At 46.4% G+C, this 20688-nt stretch overlaps 1 protein-coding gene across 4 annotated transcripts in view; it reads right to left on the reverse strand.

The window, feature by feature from the left end:
• Positions 1–1400: 1400 nt before the first annotated feature.
• Positions 1401–20688, reverse strand: part of CHST11 (carbohydrate sulfotransferase 11) — a 265295-nt gene continuing 246007 nt past the window's right edge. For all 4 annotated transcript variants that reach the window (XM_043881859.1, XM_043881858.1, XM_043881861.1 and 1 more), the window contains one exon: positions 1401–5398. In XM_043881859.1, coding sequence (XP_043737794.1) covers positions 4544–5398 — 855 coding nt within the window. In that variant the 3' untranslated portion in view covers positions 1401–4543. The remainder of the gene's footprint in view (positions 5399–20688) is intronic.

The raw sequence follows: 20688 nt of genomic DNA on the forward strand, positions 1-20688 counted from the left end.
AGGCAGGTTAACCCACATTGGAATATCGGCTCTGCCATCAACACCCTTTAGCCCTCCAGGGCCTGTTTCCTTATTTTTCACGGGGGTGGCAGTCTATACGATCAGGGTGGGCCTCCTAGCGTGTTCCTCTACAGGAATGAAGCTTCTGTTCATCCACCAGACAGACAGGGTTCGGGTCTGTGGAGGTCTTTACCACGGCCAAGGCTGCCAGCGGGGTCGGTGTCTGTCTCCCTTTCTATCCTCTGATACACACGAGCAGGGCCCCCCACATGCTAAGGAACACAGCCCACCCCACCCCTATAGTTTTATGTCAATGAGCCATGAACAAACCATACACAGAGAGAGGCTTCTTTTTTTCTTCAATTTAATTGAAGTTACTTAGAAAAATAATCAGGCTTGAATGGCTTTTCCTGGAAGAAGGTTCACGAACATTTTCACGCTTTTGTTGGCAACGTGGAATTCAGCTTTCTTGAACAGTACAGTAAGATACAGGGAGAGTTTTCTACAAGCCCTCTACTGCATACAACTATGTAAAAAAAAAAAATCACACTCCACAAAGATGTTAAATTATAGGTCCATACGCCATACTGAGCATGCTCATAAGAAAACAGTACGGGCCGTCCCTTCTGTGCCTGACAAAGTGTAACAGACTGAAATTCGCCTGTTATCGGCTGAGGGTCAAGCTGGTTGTAGAAGATCGTGCCGCCTGTTCGTAGGGTCCACTTGGCTGTGATGGAAAAAAGCTGGAGGAAATACTGGCTGTGGGGACTTTGCGGGAGTGATGAGGTCAGTCCTGCTGACACAAAGGGGAAAGGGACTCTGGTCCCCAGGATCGCACAGAACAGGGCAGCTGAGATCACGTGTGTGTATGTGGAGGCGAGGGCCGGGCTGTGAGACATCTGCTCTGAGCCCCACTCACCAGGGACACAGTCCCTCAGCAACTGGCTAGCTTAGCATCAGGACTTCAGCGATCACTAGCTCAGCACTGGTCCAGACCCCACCAGCTAAGGAAGCTGCGGACTCGCTTTTGTTTTGGGAATTTTCTACCAGCAGGGATTGGACCCTGGTGCTTCCACACCTTTGCCACCAGGACACTGGTCTGATGAAGTTTCCACTGTCCACTGCCATCCTATGCCATCCGCGTGAACAGGCAGGACAGTGAAACTCAGCTGGTGGACAGGTGGGAAGGAAGGTTTCCCTCTGAGACACCACAGGTCAGCAGACTGTCCTTTTTCCCAGACCAGCTGGGGAGGCAGAGATGGGAGAGGGTCTGGAGCAGCTGCAGGAATTCAAACCCCGTGGCTAATAGAGTTGTCCAACCAAAGGGACAGGTTAAGCAGGAAAGTCCTTGTAAATGCTTCTCTGTACCTGGTTTTGAAAACAAGGCAGCACCTTTGAAAAGTCGCTGGGAGATGGGACACCTGCCTGTACTTTTCTCCAGCTAAGCATGCAATAGAAAGCATGTTCAGTTTTCTTAAAAAAAAAAGAAAAAAGGAACAAAAGAACCCAGAACTTTCATTTTCCAGGCACATTTTCACCTATGGATTCTTTTTAACCAAGGACACAGAGTTCTTTCTACATTCTGCAAAAACGGTTGAATCTATTATTTTTTTAAGTTTTTATGGCATTAGAAAATAAACTATGAACACAAAACGCGAGGAGAAAGAGCCCTTCGTGGTTGAACCACACTGCCATATGGTCCTGAAGGACACTCTTTCTCACTAGAGGGAGAAGATGGATGAAAGAAGGCATCATAGCTGATCAAAAATGGACGAGACGCAGAAACACAAAGCTTGGGAAATCTACAAAGAGGACATAGTGAACAATTCCAAACTGTAGAATTGAAGAAGCACTCGTTAAGGGTTGAGCAGTCAGCTTGCACTGAGCAATCTTAAGCTAGAGTGCTGGGGATCTAACTGAAGCTTTGTACCCCCTCCCTCTTTTCTGTCCACACCACCCAAGATTTCTCTGCTTCCTGCAGCAGGGAGGGAACTGTGGCCCGTGTGATACCCAGAATTAGAACCACTGCACTTAGGCAAAAACTGAATTCATTCGTTTACCGAATTCATTCGGTAAACGACCTTCACTGCTATCATAAATCAGGTGGGCACAGTGGTGGTTGTTTATTGTTGCTGTGTTTTGGGCATTTTTGGAGGGGCGGGGTGAGGGAAGCAGTTTTTACCCTAGAAGACCTCAGATGTGCTAAAATGACCTAACCAAAGCCTACAGAGTGCAAGGCTAGGTCTGTGAGATAGTCTTTAAAATAGAGCATCCTGCTCATGGAAGGTCAGGAAATGCCACGGACTCAATCAGTGATGCTCCTGGGGATTCACAACACACAGCACACAATCAGGGCTCTGAAAAGTCCTGCAGGAAAGAAAATGGACTTCACTTTGTTTCCCAAAGACACCTGACCACAAAACCCTTATTTTGCATCACACCAACTTGTGTCTGAGGAGAACCTGTGTTCTCTGAAGCACGTTATCAGGAAACGCCAGAAACCTCTTTCATTAGTAGAAGCTTTGTCTCTGAGGACAGTTTCCTCTGCTTGGTCATAGGGTCCAGGGATAATAATACCAGAGAGAGCTGAAGTCTGTCACTCTACTTGCATACATCTCTATTCATCAAGGGGATGGTCGCTGTGCCCTTCACAAAGGGGAGAGAGAGCTTGGAAGAAGGTATACGACATTTTATAAATAGCTTTGGCCACCCTCTCCAGTGCACGCCTCACTCACTGACCTGGCTGTGAGCTTGCTGATACAGTTTTAATAGTTTCTGTGAATAAATTATTCATTTTTTGTTTGTTTAGAATACTCTCACCTCTGTGCTATACACTGAGTCAAAAAAACAAAAAGCAAAACTTACCCCCCCACCCCCTATTATTAGAACTATTATTATTATTGTTATTATATACAGTCTCTGCTACCAACTCATTCACTGGCTGTAAGAGGGAGGTGGCTCAAACTTCAACCATGGCCTTGGAAATGAGAAGCATGTGCGGGCGTTAATTAGCCAGGAACAGGAAATGGAAAGTTTCCCGCCTTCCAGAGGGAAGGGGCGTGGATTACCATCCCAGAAGGTGGTCCTTGCTGCTCACTGCTGGTGGTCTCGGAGGCGCTGATGGTCTCTTGGCCTCTGGAGGACACAGGACAGGGTATGCCTGTGCCTGTGTGTATAAACAGTCTGCCTCTGACCTTCACCAGGAGTAGAAATGCCAGGCCATTGCAAATCCTCTGATGTCAGAGTCCCGCCACAAAATTTCAATCTTTTTTTACATGGTAAAGAGTAGAAAACAACACTTCTGGGCGGAGACCTGAATGCTCGGCTGGAAATGACAGGAGGCGGCAGTGGGCGAATATCTCCCTTTCCCTCACCAAGGCAGACATCACTAATCAGTCACAGCATTCTTCTATGCCATGCCTGGCAAATCTCTTCTGGGGCTTAAAGGCAAATATTACCAATAAACTGGAATGGGCACATGACAGGGAATTGGTCACCTCTTGTGTTGGGCAAAGAGCTTGGACTACTCGTTAAGTGGCCTACTTCAAGCATGTGGTTTTCAAACTGGACCATAAAAAATGCAAATCTGTAGGGATCCGATCCTCCTGGGGTTGTTCATGAAGAGTCCAAACCTCACATTAAGTCCACGGATACCAGGGGTTTGCTAACTGTCGAGCTGGATACTCTGTGTCTATGTAAAGCTTCTTGAGGGCTGAGACTATTGGTTTTGTTCAATGCCCTACCCACAGGGTCTAGAATTAGGCCTAGCACATAGTAGTTGCTCAATAAATACTTGTTGAACGTAAAGCAACAGCCACTTCACCCTCATCACAACTGGCACTGCCAGTTACAAATGTCTGTACAAAAGCCTATTCTACCAAATTGCTAATTCTGGTGGGGGGAAAAAAGCCACAATCAGCTCTCTCCTTGGGATTAAAAAAAAAAAATCACTTTAGCATGACATGACTGAAATCAGTTTTGGGATCAGTCCCTTGCAAAGGTGCCTCTATTTATTTCCAGCAGAATTTTAAGAGTGGTGGCATCAATGGACAGCACGATGGTTATCACAGTGACTCTGAGCGGTTAGTAAGGAGAACATTCACGCCCCTGCAGGAGCTGTTTGCAAGCACAGAATGAAAACATAGATTTCTTCGGAAAAGACATTAAAATCTTGTTGCCCCCCCCAAAGAAATCTATACAGAGACCATGTTTAAATAACTATAAATAACTTAATTAGCATTTATGGAATGCACAATTCATGGAATTCACCAGAACACAAAGAAAGCTCTGAGACAGTGTCGGATTCACGTCTAAAAAAACAAGGACACCCATCCTAGTCCCCTGCCAAGACAGCCGTCCTTCCCTAGTAAGGATTTTAAATAATTCTCACCATGCTGCTCGCAGCATCAATCCCCAAAGAAATATTAATTTACAAAATAACCCAATATCCATATAATTCTTTTTGACAAATAAAAATCTTAAATTAAAAAAAGCACGATTCTCTCTCCCCTCTCCCCGCCCACACCCTCCCCCCCCCCCACCTTCATTCCAATTTCAGGTAGCTTGGCACTGAGTAATTGAACATTAAAAAATCGAGTTTGTAGACTTCGTACAGCTGCGTCTGGTGCTCCGAGCTGATGTTCTGGAAGAACTCTGTGGTCATTTCATCAGTAGTTCTCGTGGACTTGGCGTAGGTGGGGAACTTCAGGTAGCTGCCCACGCCCGCCAGCTGCAAGACGTAATTGGAATCCTCCTCCAGCGTCTCGTACTTGCCCACGAGGTCGTAGTGGATGTGGCACGGGTGGCACAGAGAGTAGACCGTCTGCCAGTGTTCGTTGAAGGGCTCCTCGCGCTGGGTGTGCGGGTCGATGAGATAGGCCACGAACTCCTCGAACTTGACGTCGTCGCCCTTGCGCAGGGCCTCCTGCGTGGCGTTCTTGCGCTGCCGCTTGATGATCTTCGTGCCGTAGCGCTTGTGGAAGGAGGTGTTGTACTTCTGCGTGAACTTGTTCCGGTAGGCGGACACCAGCCTCTCGAAGGGCTCCCGCACGAACAGGAACTTCATGTAGCTTTTCAAGCGGTGGTTGATCTCGGGGATGCTGTACTGGTTGAGGGTCTTCAGGTTGGCCGAGACGTGCGCCTCGTTGGCCGGGATCTCCATGGGGTCGCTGTACTTGCCCCGGCCGGTCAGGACCATCATGAGTCGCTTCCAGTTGGTGCACGCCACCTTGGGCACGTAGCAGTAGATGAGCTCGTGGTCCTCATCCACCACCAGATGCTTCAGGTCGTTGGGGGTCAGCACCCGCCGCTTGCGGCTCATGGCGCTGTTGGCCCGGCAGGTGTCGGTGACCTGGTCCCGCCGCATCTGGTGCAGGACCGCCGTGTTGGAGAGCTCCAACTGCAGGGGAGACAAAAGACGGATAAGGAATCAGTACTTGGTGTGGGATGTGGATACGGGACCACCGTCCACAGCCACGATGGCCAACGCGGGCCACCAAGGCTGCCACTGCCAACCTAGATGGCCTGTCTCCATTTCCAGGTCTCTGTCAGCCGTCAGGACTGTTCTGGTTCTCCGTTCCACTGTCCTTCCTCTGCTGAGTAATAATAATGATCAACTCTGTAACTTGCCCATCACCCTCTACATCCCAAGCATTGTACCAGAGCTTCATATATAGAGTTTTTCTTTTCTTGAAAAGCTTGAACCATTATTGATTTATTGAACAACATCAAATAGCCTGCCACCATGCCAGGTGACATGCTGCTAGTCACCAGAGATGCAGTAATGAGAAAGTGCAACAAGGTAACTGCCCTTATGCAGCTGAAAGTCCAGCTGCAAAGAAAAGGAAACAGAGTCAAAGAGATTGTTTCTAGCTTGAGACCACACAGTAAGAGAGTCAGTATTCAAACTCAGGTCTGCCTGGCAATCAAAGCCACCCACTTTCCACTCTAATCTGATGTCCAGTCCTCCCATATTCTTGACTAAAGCAGGACAGAAGCCTAGAGTTCTGGAATTGGATTGATCTATCTCAAAGCAAGGGGATCCAATTTTTCTACTAAGCCTATCACTGTGCACACCTGTAGCTTTTCGCTACCTCAGTACCAGTGCCTTGATTCTCCTCTGGGAACCTGCTTTCCTTCATTCTCTGCTCCCTGCCCTCTCAGGCTGCTGAGTTGAGAGAATGCAGCCTGGAGCTTGGGGACAGAGAGGAGGGCTACCATGCAGGGAGCACTAGACTGGAAATGAAGGGAACTGAGGAAAGATGAGCAGAAAGACAGGGGGATGTATTTCCAGTGACATCATCTGAATACCCAGGTCCATATGTTGTTGAAACCAGACCCCCAAATTCTGGGCTTTGGGGTTACATTAGTCAGTATATTTGCTTTGGTGCATAAGGCAGTCTGTCTGGGTTACATCATTTGGAAGCAAAATATGCGGGCATTTACATGTATTACCTTTGATCTTTTCCTCTCGGCCACATTCATCTACTGAGCCTCCGATCCATCCACTCAAATCTATGTTGTGAGGTCTGCCCCTTCCAGGCTGGGCTGGGGGTGGTCTAGAGTTGGGAATGCAGAGGGATCAGGGAACTCCCTCCTCTAAACCGAATCAGTAGAGCCAAGGGCCTGAGTTGCATACAGGAAGCTGACCTTGCATTTCCAATCCTGAACCATAGTCTGTACAATTCATTTTAGAACATGCATGGGGCAATTGGGAAGGGCTTATATTGGGGACCTCAGAATGTGACCTTATTTGGAAATAAGTTTTTTTAAAAAAAATAACTTATTTGGCTGCATCAGGTCTTAGTTGTGGCACTTGGGATCCCTTCGCTTCCAGGATCTTTAGTTGTGGCAGGCGTGTATGCTAAATCACTTCAGTCATGTCTGACTCTTTGCAACCCTATGGACTGTAGCCCACCAGGCTCCTCTGTCCATGGGATTCTTCAGGCAAGAATGCTGGGGTGGGTTGCCATTCCCTTCTCCAGGGGATATTCTGAACCCAATGATTGAACCCATGTCTCTTGTCTCCTGCATAGGGTTCTTTACCACTAGCGCCACCTGGGAAGCCCAGTTGTGGCATAAAAACTCACAGTTGCAGCATGTGGGACCTAGTTCCCTGACTGGGGATTGAACCTGAGGCCCCTGCATTGGGAGTGTGTAGTCTCAACCAGTGGATCACCAGGGGAGTTCCTGGAAATAGGTTTGTTTGTTTTTTTTAGATGCAATTCAACTGAAGTCATACTGAGTTAAGATGGTTTCTAGTCCAATGACTAGTGTCCTTACAAGGAGAGAATGCAGAGACTCAAAGACACAGAGAGAAGGCCATGTGACGGCAGAGGCTGGAGTGATGCTTCTACTAGCTAAGAGATGCTCAGGATTGGCAGCCACAACCAGAAGTGGGGGAGGGAAAGGAAGGGTGTACCCTAGAGTCATCAGAGAGGACGGCCCTGCTGACACCTTGATTTTAAAATTCTAGCCTCCAGAGCTGTCACAGAATAAATTCCTGTTACTTTAAGCCAGCGAATCTGTGCTACTTTGTTATGGCAGTCTTAGGGAATTAATACAGGAGCCAAGCCTTTAGCCTATGACTTTGAGCAAATTGATATAAAATATGTGTATAAGAGTGGGTAATGTTATACATGATCATATTTTTACATAGAAGACTAGGGAAAGAGTGTTAGAGCACTAAGTAGAAAGTGGGTGAGATCTGAAATCAGAAGACCTATACAAACAAGACCCTTAACTTTTTAAGCCTCGGTTCTATTATTTGCAAAATCGGAACACTGCCACCTACCCTGAAGGGACGTTGATTAAATCCAACAAAGTATGGTTCAGCATTTAGAAAATAAGATCAGGTCTAGTTCAGGTACAAGGTATGGTACCCAGGGGCAATTCATTCTTTATGAAAGAAGAAAAAAGTTAAAAATACGAGGCCTGAAATTTCAAATACAAATTTCACCAGCTCTATGATTTTTGTTGCAGGTCAACCCTAGGTCATGAAGTTCAATTCATATTTATTTTGAACAGTAAAACTCTGACTTTTGCACATCCTGGCTTCTGAGCAGATGTATTCATCACCTTAAGAAGAGTATTCATGCCACTTAAAAAAACAAATAGAACTGTTCTAAAAGAAACAGAAGGAAAAGGAGGGGGAAAGGGTGCGTCAATTTTGTCCATTTAAATCACTATTGGACAGGTTTGAAGGCAATGAATGGCCAAATGAGCAGAGAAATGGGGGACTTCCTACTTTCCCCTCAGTTGTTTTCAGTTGGAGACAATTTTATGGCTGGCTGCCTCCCCAGGGAGGCTGCACTCAGGACCACAAAGCCATGAAAGATGGAAACTATACCATGGCGTCGCTTTACGTCCAGTTGCAGAGACAGAAAATAACTCAAAGGGGCTTTGAAACGTGGTGTTTGCGGTTTCTCTCTTTTCCATTTCCTCCTCCTCCAGGGCAGTCTAGGTGGCAAACGGCGCACCTGCCGCAGCGAGGCAGCGCGGTTTCCCTCGGAGGACTCGGGGCCCAGGTCAAGAGAGTAAGTACTGTCAATCCTGAGACACAGTTGCAACTGCTTCTCAGAGGAAAAAACTCACCCAGGCCTGTAGTGTTGAATTTTTAAAATAAAATGTTTTGGTTTTTATTTAAACTTTTTAAATGCATGGCTGCGCTGGGTGGTCGTGGCTGCGCTGGGTTCTCACTCGTTGTGATGGGTGCTCTGTAGCTGCGGCGCGTGGGTGTCTCACCGCAGCTTTCTCGTTGCCCAGCATGGACCCGGCAGTTGTGGTGCCCAGGCTTAGTCGCCGTGTAGCACGTGGGATCTTCCCGGACCAGGGATCAAACCCGTGTCCCCTGCATTGGTGGCAGATTCTCAGCCACTGGACCACCAGAGAGGTTCTTAACTTCTTATTTGAAAATGATTTCAGGCTAGCATAGATTTATTAAGAGTATAATGTATAATTTATTAAAAGTATAATGGTACTAAAGTATGCACGATTATAAGAGTAGGTAGACGAGACCAAACGTTCAAATGAACATTAACCTGATGGACGATGACATGTTACTGGAACCAAGGCCCTGCTTGACACATACAAGGTACTTGCTGTCTGTGCCGGGACAGAATCTCTGCAGTGTGGCATCCCTCCTCTATATGCTAGTCAATTCTCCCACCACTTTCTCATTTCTAGTTACTATAAATTCCAGCACCCTGTAATATCACTTGACCTTTACTTGGTCCAAATACATCATTTATATATTTTCTGTCTCTGCCCATTTCTAATGAGCCCAAGACAATAAAAATGGAGCTACACAGGACCACCAAGGCCATCAATGAACACACGTGCCATAATTTCACATGGTAGGACTAGGTGAGCAGGGGTGGCCCAGGGATAATCCAGAAATGCTTTAACTTTCTCAAAAATACAAATAAGAGTACAAAAAAAAAAATTTTAATTAATCCTTAGAACTTGGATCCCTGGGAGCTCTATCTGTGGACCCCTTGAACCTTTGTTTAAGAAACCTGGATTAAGGAGAGCCCTGGACGGGTCAGAGGGAGGAGAGGAATGCTTTGCCATCAAGGTCAGGATGGAGCAGGAGAGATTTCGGATGGTGGCCTGGGCTGTTGCAGTTATCTCCACACTTGTTAGCAGGACCAACAGCAGGTTAGAAGTTGTAATCAGATAAACCACTGTTTCTAACCTTAAAGAAAATGCAGGTCTGGTTATGTCATGTCCACACTTGTCCCTAAGCAGTTTCACAAGAGCTTTTGTAATGGTCCCAACTCTTCAGCAACTAATAACATTCTCTGAGTATCAGTTTGGGATCTAGTCAAGGGGCCTACAGCTCTGGGACATCAGGAAAATGAGGGAGTAAAGAGCATTCTTTGGGGGAACAGTTCACTCCCTTGTCACAGACAGAAAACATGTGTCTTCTCCAAACATGTTTTATCAATTTTACAAAGAGGGTTTGTTGTGCTGATAATTATCTGAGCTGCGAGATCAATCTCTCGCTCTTTAACTCCCTTTATCTCCCCTCTTTGTTTTTCTTTTCTCAAAAGTATTTGTAGAGACCATAACAAAGGACAAATGTGTGGTATAAAACTGAAATAGGAAAAAAAGAGGGCTGTGATTAAGGATCTCCTTTGGTGGTGGGCTTCCTAGTAGCAGGGATAAAATGGGAAATGTGATTAAATCTCATTGCTTTTATTCTCAGAAAGGAGAACCATTCCAATTGTTTAGGGCAGAAAATGTACACAATCTTTATTAATTTGTTTTTGGCTCTGCCGGGTCTTCATTGCTGCCTGGGCTTTTCTCTAGTTGCAGGGCGCAGGGGCTACTCTTTAGCTGCACAGGCTTCTCATTGCAGTGGCTTCTCTTACTGTGGAGTATGGGCTCTAGGGCACAAAGGCTTCAGTAGTTGTAGCACGTGGGCTCAGCAGTTGAAGCTCCTGGGCTTTAGAGCACAAGCTTAAAGGTTGTGGCTCATGGGTTTAGTTCTCTGCTGCCTGTGGGATCTTCCTTGACCAGGGATTGAACCTGCGCCTCCTGCATTGGCAGGCAGACGCTTTACCACTGAGCCACCAGGCAAGTCCACAATCAGCATGTAGGAACTAGTTCCCTGACCAGGGATGGAACCAGGACCCTTGCATTGGCAGACTGAAGTCCTGCCCCAGACCACCAGGGAGGACCCAGAAAACGTACACAATCATAAGGCACTCAGAAAGTTGAGTCGGGGAGGGAGATTGTTGGATTCAACATGCCCATGTTGGCATATTCAGAGGGTCACTTTCTTCACCGGATACTAGTATCATGCCTCACTAACACCTGTGTCTACAGGGTGTTTCAGCATTCACAGAGCATGTTCACACACCGTCCCACTTAAAGGTCCCATTGGGACTCTTGCAGAGCCTATTAAAACGAAGTTTATATTTAGCAGACCAGGCCAAGCTTCCAGCCACGTATCATCTTCTTCTGGGCTGGCTCCTGCCAGGTATTAACAATACTTCACATGAATGGTTCTCAACCTCGAGTATGCATGGTAGTCAGCCAGAGGGCTTGTTGAAACACAGTTTGCTGGTTTGCACCCCGAGGTGCCAAGTCAGTAGGTCTGGGACTGGGCCTGAGAATTTGCATTAAAGTTCCCAGGTTGTCAGTTTGCTGGGGCTGCTGTAACAAAATACCATTTCTGCTTAAGCAGCAGAAATAGATTTTCTGAGTCCTGGAGGTACAGGCAGGGCTGGTTTCCTCTGAGGCCTCTCTCCTTGGCTTGTGTATGTCCGCCTTCTTGCTGCCTTTTCACTCGCTCGTCCCTCTGTGCATCTTTACCCTTTGCTGCCTCTTCCTCTTCTTGTAAGGACACTAGTCCCACTGGCTTAGGGCCCACCCTATTGAATTCAGTTATCTATTGAATGCTATTGAATTCAGTTACCTCTTTAAAGGGCTTTCCAGGTGGCTCAGTGGTAAAGAATTTGCCTGCCAATGCAGGGAATGCAGGTTTGATCCCTGGGTTGGGAAGACCCCCTGGAGGAGGAAATGGCAACCCACTCCAGTATTCTTGCCTGGAAAATCCCATGGACAGAAGAGCCTGGCGGGCTGCAGTCCATGAGGTCACAAAGAGTCAGACACAACTGACCTCACACACACTCCTCTTTAAAGACTCTATCTCCAAACAGGATTACATTCTGAGGTACTGGGAGGTTGGGACTTCCACATATGAATATTTGGGGTGAGCACAATTCAGCCCATTACACCAGGTGATGCTGATGGTCTGAGGACCACAGTTTGAGAACCACATCTTTATACTATGAGGAGAGGACTGTAACCTAACATCTTTCACCAATTCATAGCTAGTCTTTTTTTTTTAATTGGAGGAAAATTACTTTATAATGTTGTGCCAGAGCTACTCTTAATTATAGAACCCTGAATCAAGTTCTTCATCTGCTGCCAGGCAACTCCTAGGTCTACCTCCAGCTCCAGCCTCCACTCCCCTCACCTCCCTTTGATCTCCCAAAAGTATCAATTAGGTCAGAGAAAGGCTGATTCTAGGAAACCATGGACATGGCTACAGGCTCTGAGCTGTATCTTGCGTTCTCATTTAGCTGTCTATTTTTAATTTGGACATTTAAAAAAGGCAAGTATAATTAGTTGAAGTACCAAATTTAGGGACTATTTGAAAAAAGTCTTTAAAACTTTACTATGTTTCATCTTAAAAAGGAAGGGAGGCTGGTTTCCCTTAAATTAAAACATCTTTTGTGGTGTTTACAATTTCTTTCAGACACAAGAACCCAAATGGAAGGAGGAGCAGCTGGTCCCATTTTACTGCCTGGAGTGGAGGAGATGCAGAGGAGTGGAAACCCAGAGAAAAAGGTAAATGTAAAGGCATCCAGAGATTGCAGATTGGCAGAACCTGTCATTAACAACTGTCAGCCTCACGTAAAAATCCTAGTACAAGACCCCTTTTAGCATCCTGGTGGTACTGCCATCATCCTGTTGATTTTATTTTTTAAAATATTTATTTGGCTGTGCCGGGTGTTAGCTGGGGCACGTGGGATATTTGATCTTCATGGCAACATGGGGGATCCTTAACTGCGGTTTGCAGGATCTTTTCGTTACAGCATGTGAGCTCTTAGTTTCAGCATGTGGGATCTAGTTCCCTGAACAGGGATCGAACCTGGTCCCTCTGCAGTGAGAGCACGGAGTCTCAGCCAGTCGACCACCAGGGGAATGCCTCTGTTGAACTTTGGAATTGTGGGGAAGGAGAGGAAAATCCAGTGATCTGATTTGCAGTGATTCTATTCTCTTTCCTTCATTACAGAAATTCCTAAACTCGCACCTAAAAGGCTGGTCACGAGGAATCCGCGAAGAAACCACATCCATAGCAGAAAAGAGGCCCGAGTTTATACTGGCTATCACATTTTGAGCCACTGTTAACCCTCACATTCTAGGTATTGTTAGTATTCCCAACTTATGGATGAGAAAACTGAGGCACAGGGGGAACAGGTAACTTAAGATCAGGGAGCTAGGAGCTGGGGCTCAAATCCATGTAGCCTGTGCCCTGAGCCCCTGCACTGTGCAGCCTCCCAGGATCTGCAGCCTTCCCAAGAAGTCACCGTCTCCAGGGCAGCTGCTGGAGCCATGAGTCTCTGTGCTGGTAGCTCACAGGGGAGACTTTAAATACCACTGAAGCTTGGGGGCCCCACCCTAGAGATCTGATGCCATTGCTTTGGGTGTGGCCAGCTCCCTGGGGATTCAAAAGCTGCCCAGGTAGGGGTCACTGTCTTAGAGGCTCCAGTGCTGGCAGCTGTTAACTAAAGCACAGAGTGGACTTGAGCGATGATCTGTGTGTGATCTTGGACAACTTTCACTTTCCTAGTCTTCAGATTGAAATTAGGGGCTTTCCATCCCGCAGGGCCAAAGATCAAAGGTCTAGAAGGCCATAATTCTGACGTCTTTGGCTATATCCTTAGAAAACTGCTCTAGGAGTTCTATAATGCTTAAAAACTTCTATGTTTAGAAAAGAAAGAAGAAAAAGCCTTTGAACCTTTAAAGAAAGAATCTAGTCTGAACCTGTTGCAAAACTTAAAGGGTTTAGGAAAGCAGTGATTTCACATTAATGGACATTAACATTGCCAGAGCAGTTTAATTAGAGCTGATTTACAATATTGTATTAATCGGGCTTCCCTGGTGGCTCAGATGGTAAAGAAATCTGCCTGCAATGTGGAAGACCTGGGTTCCATCCCTGGTTTGGGAAGATCCCCTGGAGGAGGGCATGGCAACCCACTCTAGTATTCTTGCCTGGAGAATTCCCAGGCAAGAGAAGCCAGGCGGGCTACAGTCCACGGGGTCACAAAGAGTCGGACATGACTGAGCGCCTAAGCACAGCACATACAGCAAAGTGATTCATTAAACATATATTCATTCCTTTAAAACATTCTTTCCCATTATGATTTATCGTAGGATATTGACTATAGTTCTCTGTGCTAGACAGGGGGACGTTGTTGTTTACTCATTCTATATATAAAAGTTTACCTCTGTTAACCCCAGTCTCCCACTCCATCCCTCCTTTAGCCCCCTCCACCTTGGCAACCATCAGTCTGTTCTCTATGTCCATTGTTCCCGTTTCATAGATAGGTTCATTTGTTTCATATTGTAGATTCCACATGTAAGTGATATCAGATAGTATTTGTCTTTCTCTTTGTGACTTACTTCACTTAGTATGATAATCTCCAGTTGTGTCCATGCCGCTCCAAATGGCATTATTTTGTTCTCTCCTATGACTAAATAGTACTCCACTAGACAGCATATTAAAAAGCAGAGACATTACTTTGCCAACAAAGGTCCGTCTAGTCAAAGCTATGGTTTTTCCAGTAGTCATGTATGCATGTGAGAGTTGGACTATAAAGAAAGCTGAGTGCCAAAGAATTGATGTTTTTGAACTGTGGTGTTGGAGAAGGCTCTTGAGAGGCCCTTGAATTGCAAGGAGATCCAACCAGTCAATCCTAAAGGAAATCAGTCCTGAATATTCATTGAAAGGGCTGATGCTGAAGCTGAAACTCCAATACTCTGGCCACCTGATGAGAAGAACTGACTCACTGGAAAAGACCCTGACGCTGGGAAAGACTGAAGGCAGGAGGAGAAGGGGATGACTAGTGGATGAGATGGTTGGATGGCATCACCGACTCGATGGACATGAGCTCGAGTAAGCTCCAGGAGTTGGTGATGGACAGGGAAGCCTGGCGCGCTGCAGTCTATGGGGTCTCAAGGAGTCGGACACGACTGAGCGACTGAAGTGAACCTTCCACTATATACACCGCATTTTCTTTATCCATTCAGCTGTTGATGGACATTTCGGTTGTTTTCATGTCCTAGCTGTTGTGAATAGTGCTGCTCTGAACATAAAGGTTCATGTATCTTTTTGAATTATAGTTTTTTCCTGGGTATATGTACAGGAGTGGGACTGCAGGATCATATGGTAGTTCTGTTTTTAGTTTTCTGAGGCACCTCCATACTGTTTTCCACAGTGGCTCTATCAAACTTACATTTCCATCAACAGTGTAGGAGGGTTGCTTTTTCCTCACACCCTCTCCAGCATTTGTTATTTGTAGACTTTTTAATGATGGCCTTTCTGACTGGTGTGAGGTGGTACCTAATTGTAGTTTTTATTTGCTTTTCTCTTATAATTAGCAGTGTTGAGCATCTTTTCATGTGCCTATTGGCCATCTGTATTTTTTTTTGGAGAAATCTCTATTTAGGTCTTCCCATTTTTGGATTGGTTTGTTTTCTGTTGTTGAGTTGTATGAGCTGTTTGTATATTTTTGGAAATTAAGCACTTGTCAGTTGCATCATTTGCAAATATTTTCTTCCATTCTGTATGTTGATTTTTGTTTATGGTTTCCCTTGCTGTGAAAAAGATTGTAAGTTTGTTTAGGTCCCATTTGTTTATTTTTACTTTTATTTCTTTTGCCTTGGGAGACTGACCTAAGAAAACATTGGTACAATTTATGTCAGAGAATGTTTTGCCTATGTTCTGTTCTGGAGTTTTATGGTGTCATGTCTATGTTTAAGTCTGTAAGTCAGTTTGAGTTTATTTTTGTGTATGCTAAGAGGGTGCATTCTAACTTCACTCTGATTTACATGCTGCTGTCCGACTTTCCCCACACCACTTGCTAAAGAGACTTTTTCCCATTGTCTACTCTTGCCTCAGGAAATTGGTTTCTTAGGATTTCAACTTGTCACCTGTTTAATTATAAGGATTGAATCGCTACAGGAGCTCACCCTACCTTTCCAAAGCAAAAAGAAGGAAAACATGCAATGGATGCGAAGGCTTTTGAGTCCTGGAAACTGTGAGGCAGGGGTGCACGTGACCCTGGGTGATAGAGGGCCTCTGGATGCAGCCTCCCAGCCAGGCTCAGCTGAGCCACAGGTGAGCTAAGGCAGTGAGCTGCATTTTAACCTCGGGCACTTTGAGGGCAGAAATGAGCAGAGTTTTTTTTGTTTTTTTTTTCAGGCTAGTGGTTAAGGTTTAAATTTGGTGACCTGGATTCAGGTCAGTGCCTATTCAAATGCCCTCCCAAGCCAGCAGGGAGTCCCTGGCCCACTGAAGGTGGGACATACCACTTAAATCTTGGTCATGTAGTCATGAGGGTATGGGGACCTAACCTTTTGGGATGTTTCAAATTCTCAAGAAAAGTCAGAAAGCCCAATTTTATGCATAATCTGCATTCTCAAATGTTAGCTATAACTTATTTTTTAAAAAAACTTTTTTAATGGTATTTAAAAAGATTTTTTAACTTGTTTGGGCTGGGTTTGCCTGAGGGCCAGCAGTCGGCGCCCTCACCCAGGCTTTTGAGGACAGTGAGGCTAGTAAGGAAGAGCCCTCTTCGAAGGGGCTGTTCTGAGCTGTGCCCACCACTGTTGTCTCCCGTCCAGCTGCCCTGCTCAGCTTAGGAACTGTAAGCAATTGGGGGTGGAGGCGGGGGCAAAAAACCTCAGGTGGAATGGGCCAGGCTGCACAAGTTCCAGAATGCAATTAGGAAAGCTCAGGATCAGTGGTTATTAAGAGACACCCCTGGAAGCTCAGCGCTCCCCACCCCATTTTTCTTTGTAACACCTCCTTCTAACGTTCTGATCACTGTCCATTTTGTGTGTTTCTCCCTTCTAGAATGTAAACTCCAGGAGGGCAGGTACTTCTCACTTTTTGTTCTTTCTTGTATCCTTGGTCCCTGGCACATGGTAGACACTCAGAGTTCTATTGAACAGATGCATGAATGAATGAATGACTTGGGGGTGACAGGGATTTTAAAGTGGCTGCTGAGGCTGCATGGGCCTCCTGGTGCCTCAGCCTGCAGCCCAGCCCATCTTCCCACGGAGGATTTCTGACAAAGATCCTGCAGCTGCAACACAAGTGCTTAGTATCAGCCCCGAGGCCAAGAGACTGGCAGCTGGGGTGCTTGGCGCTGGGTGGAAATGGGCTCAGGGTGCCTGCAGTGGACTTTGATGCAGGGGTCGGGGGGAGGGAATCTGGCACTTTCCACCTGAATGGTGAGGCCAGGAAGCAGGAGGCGCGGCAGAATTACTCTAGAGGGTGCCAGTGCCAAGGGCCCCCTTTCAGCTTGACCAGATGTGGCTGGAGGGGGCTTATTTCCATCACATCAGCTGTTCGGGCTTCCGGAGGCCTGGACAGGGTGTGGGAGGGGTAGAGGGTTGAGGATGTGGCTCTTGCCAAGCTGGATGGGCGTCCGATGAATGGGGGCCCAGAACTGGGACAATGGTGGGGAAGGGATGTAGCTCCCACGCTGCTTGGGGCGGGGGGCTGGGTTTCCTGGGAAAGCAGAAGTCAGAGGGCAGGAAGAATGTGCACCTGCTGACTGGCACTTTGGGACCCTCAGAAAGCACTGTTGGATGGAAGGGGTGGGCTCCACTGTGCAGCCTCAAAGGGCTCACGCCACCCCCGAGCCAAAAGTGATTTCTGGGGGCTGACAGCACCCCATTCAGATAGGCCTCCCAGAGGGCGACACTCTTCTGAGGCAGCGGGTAGCAACTCCCGCCCCCAGCTTCTCCTTCTGGTCCCTCCCTCCTTAGGACGAACTGGCTTCATCAGTTCTCTTCCCAGACTCACCAGGATGTTCTACTACTCATATTTTGCCTGGATCACTTGACCCCCTCAGGTCTTAGTTATCCCATCTGTAAAATGGGGGCAACAATGGCATCGCCTTCTGGAGGCTGTTTAGAGAATTCAGTGAGAGCTGACCAGGAAAGCACTTAGCATTGTGCATACAGCAAGCACTCAGTAAACAGTATCTCTCTTTGTCATTCTCAATATTACAGAGGTGGCTGGCAGTACTGTGAGCATATCACCCTGCCTTCCTCAGCCTCATGGCACTTCTCAATCAGCAGTGTATGTCAGAAGCACACTGCATCTTTGGTGAAATGTGGATTCCTAGACACCACCAGAAGAAACTCTGACTCGGTGGGTCTGGTTGCCTGCTCTGGATGGCTGCCCCAGGGTGATTTGACCAGGTCAGTTCCAAGGTTGGTGGTCCTGTGTCCCATTTGAAAACTGCTGATCAGACATTACTTTTACATGAACAGGATCTGCAGTGAACATCCAACACATTTTTCATCTGCAAAATGCCTGGCTTGGGGTGATCCAATATCTCACTGACATTGGTGATGGATGGAAAAAATTGGAGGCAAGTTGGATTGGCAGCTGTTAAGCAAATTGGAGATCTGAAGAGCAATTTTCTAGCTATAGAGAGATTGGCTATTAATATGCATTAACAGACTGTACAGTATGCATGGAATTTCAGAGTCAGTGAACTGTGGATTGAGAGACAAGCATGTTTCAACAGTATCCCATTTCCCTATTGTTCAAAGGGTACATTCTTGGGTTTTCGTGTCTGCATATTGTGTGTTTCCTGGTGAGGGCAAGGCTAGTCTTTCACTAGGACGAGGGGTAGACGCAGCTCTGAGATGAGGCCCCAAAGGATCCATTCCACCACCTTCACCCAGGCTCTTGTGTGTCAAGCTCCTCCATCCTGATCATAGTTAGAGCACCGTGAATGATGTAGGTTCAACTGACTTCCCTTCTCCAAGGCTTTTAGGACAGGACCTGGGTATGTTTAGTCAAGTGCTCAATGCCCAATACTTGCAGGACTTAGAAAAGAGTAATTAGGAGGAGAAGGGGACAACAGAGGATGAGATGGTTGGATGGCATCACCGACTCAATGGACATGGGTTTGGGTGGACTCCAGGAGTTGGTGATGGACAGGGAGGCCTGGCGTGCTGCGGTTCATGGGGTTGCAAAAAGTCGGACACGACTGAGCGACTGAACTGAACAACACATTAATGCCTTTCCGGTGCTAAGCCTTTTCATCTGTCTCTGGTGCTTCACTGCCTTTTCCCTCCCTCAAGGATGGTCCAATTGGGATGCTAATGAAAGTGTCACAGAAAGACCATTTACCAGTTGCTTATGGAGAAACTTAAGAACGTGGGCTGATTCTCAGGTCACTTCTGGGGACATACCCATAACACAGCTGTACATGATGTCACAGACTTCAACCAGAGGCTCACGGATGAATAAGATCCTCAAGTTAATGGCATTAAGGGGGGGCATGGCCTTCTTTCTGTAGATCTTCAGAGTACTTTCCCATCCCTAGACCTTGGATGGAGAAGGGAATGGCAATCTAGTATTCTTGCCTGGAGAATCCCATGGACAGAGGAGTCTGGCGGGCTACAGTCCATAGGGTCACAAACAGCTGGATATGACTGAGGGACTAAACAACAAACAGCAGAGCCCTTGAAACATAGCTTCAGAGTCAGAGAATACTTTGCGATCACCCGAGATCACATGCTGATTTTCAGATGGAAAAACTGAGGCCCCACGATGCTAATCCCTCCACTCACTCCCAGGAAGTGGGGAAGCTGGGGCTGGAACCTGAATCTGCTGCCCCTTTGTGCTGCTGGACTGTACAGAGAAAAGAGGAACTTTCTCATCCCATCCTCCCAGCAGCATGTGTTCATGGCACAGGGATGGATCCAGGAACAAAGTGAAGGGACAGCCAGCCCAAGTGCCAACTCCACGGTGCTAAATCATCTCTACAAGGTTAGAAAATAACCCTGCTCCCACCAACTTAGGAAGTCTCTTGGTAACACATGTAGAGTCATGGTTGGTGGAATTCCTGAAGCTGAACAGGAGCCAGTGACCTATTTTACTCTACAGTATAGGGACCATGGGGCTTCCCAAGTGGCTCAGCAGTAAAGAATCTGCCTGCAATGCAGGATACTTGCAGGAGACACACGTTCAATTCTTAGGTCAGGAAGATTCCCTGGAGTAGGAAATGGCATCTCACGCCAGTATTCTTGCCTGGAGAATCCCATGGTCAGAGGAGCCTGGCAGACTACAGTCCACAGGGTTGCAAAGAATCGGACACCACTGAGTGACTAAACAATAAATAGGGACCATGGCATAGATTCCCCTGGGCTGGCTTGATTGAAGAACCCATTAAAGAAAACTGAAGTAAGAACTAGGAAAAGTCTGATGATTTTTCTTTTAAGAACAGTGACTGCTGTTTGCAGATGACGTGATATTACACAAAATCATAACGATGCAACTAGAAAACTACTAGAACTCATCAATGAATTTGGTAAAGTTTCAGGATACAAAATTATCACAGAGAAATCTCTTGCATTCCTATACATTAACAACAAAAAATCAGAAAAGAGAAATTAAGGAAACAGTCCCATTTACTTTCACATCAAAAAGAAAATACCTAGGAATAAACCTACCTAGGGAAGCAACGCTAGTAAAGTAATGCTCAAAATTCTCCAAGCCAGGCTTCAGCAATACATGAACCGTGAACTTCCAGATGTTCAAGCTGGTTTTAGAAAAGGCAGAGGAACCAGAGATCAAATTGCCAACATCTGCTGGATCATCGAAAAAGCAAGAGAGTTCCAGAAAAACATCTAGTTCTGCTTTATTGACTATGCCAAAGCCTTTGACTGTGTGGATCACAATAAACTGTGGAAAATTCTTCAAGAGATGGGAATACCAGACCACCTGACCTGCCTCTTGAGAAACCTGTATGCACGTCAGGAAGCAACAGTTAGAACTGGACATGGACAACAGACTGGTTCCAAATAGGAAAAGGAGTACGTCAAGGTTGTATATTGTCACCCTGCTTATTTAACTTCTAT

This window comes from Cervus elaphus, chromosome 22 (assembly GCF_910594005.1).
Source record: "Cervus elaphus chromosome 22, mCerEla1.1, whole genome shotgun sequence".
Taxonomy (NCBI): domain Eukaryota; kingdom Metazoa; phylum Chordata; class Mammalia; order Artiodactyla; family Cervidae; genus Cervus; species Cervus elaphus.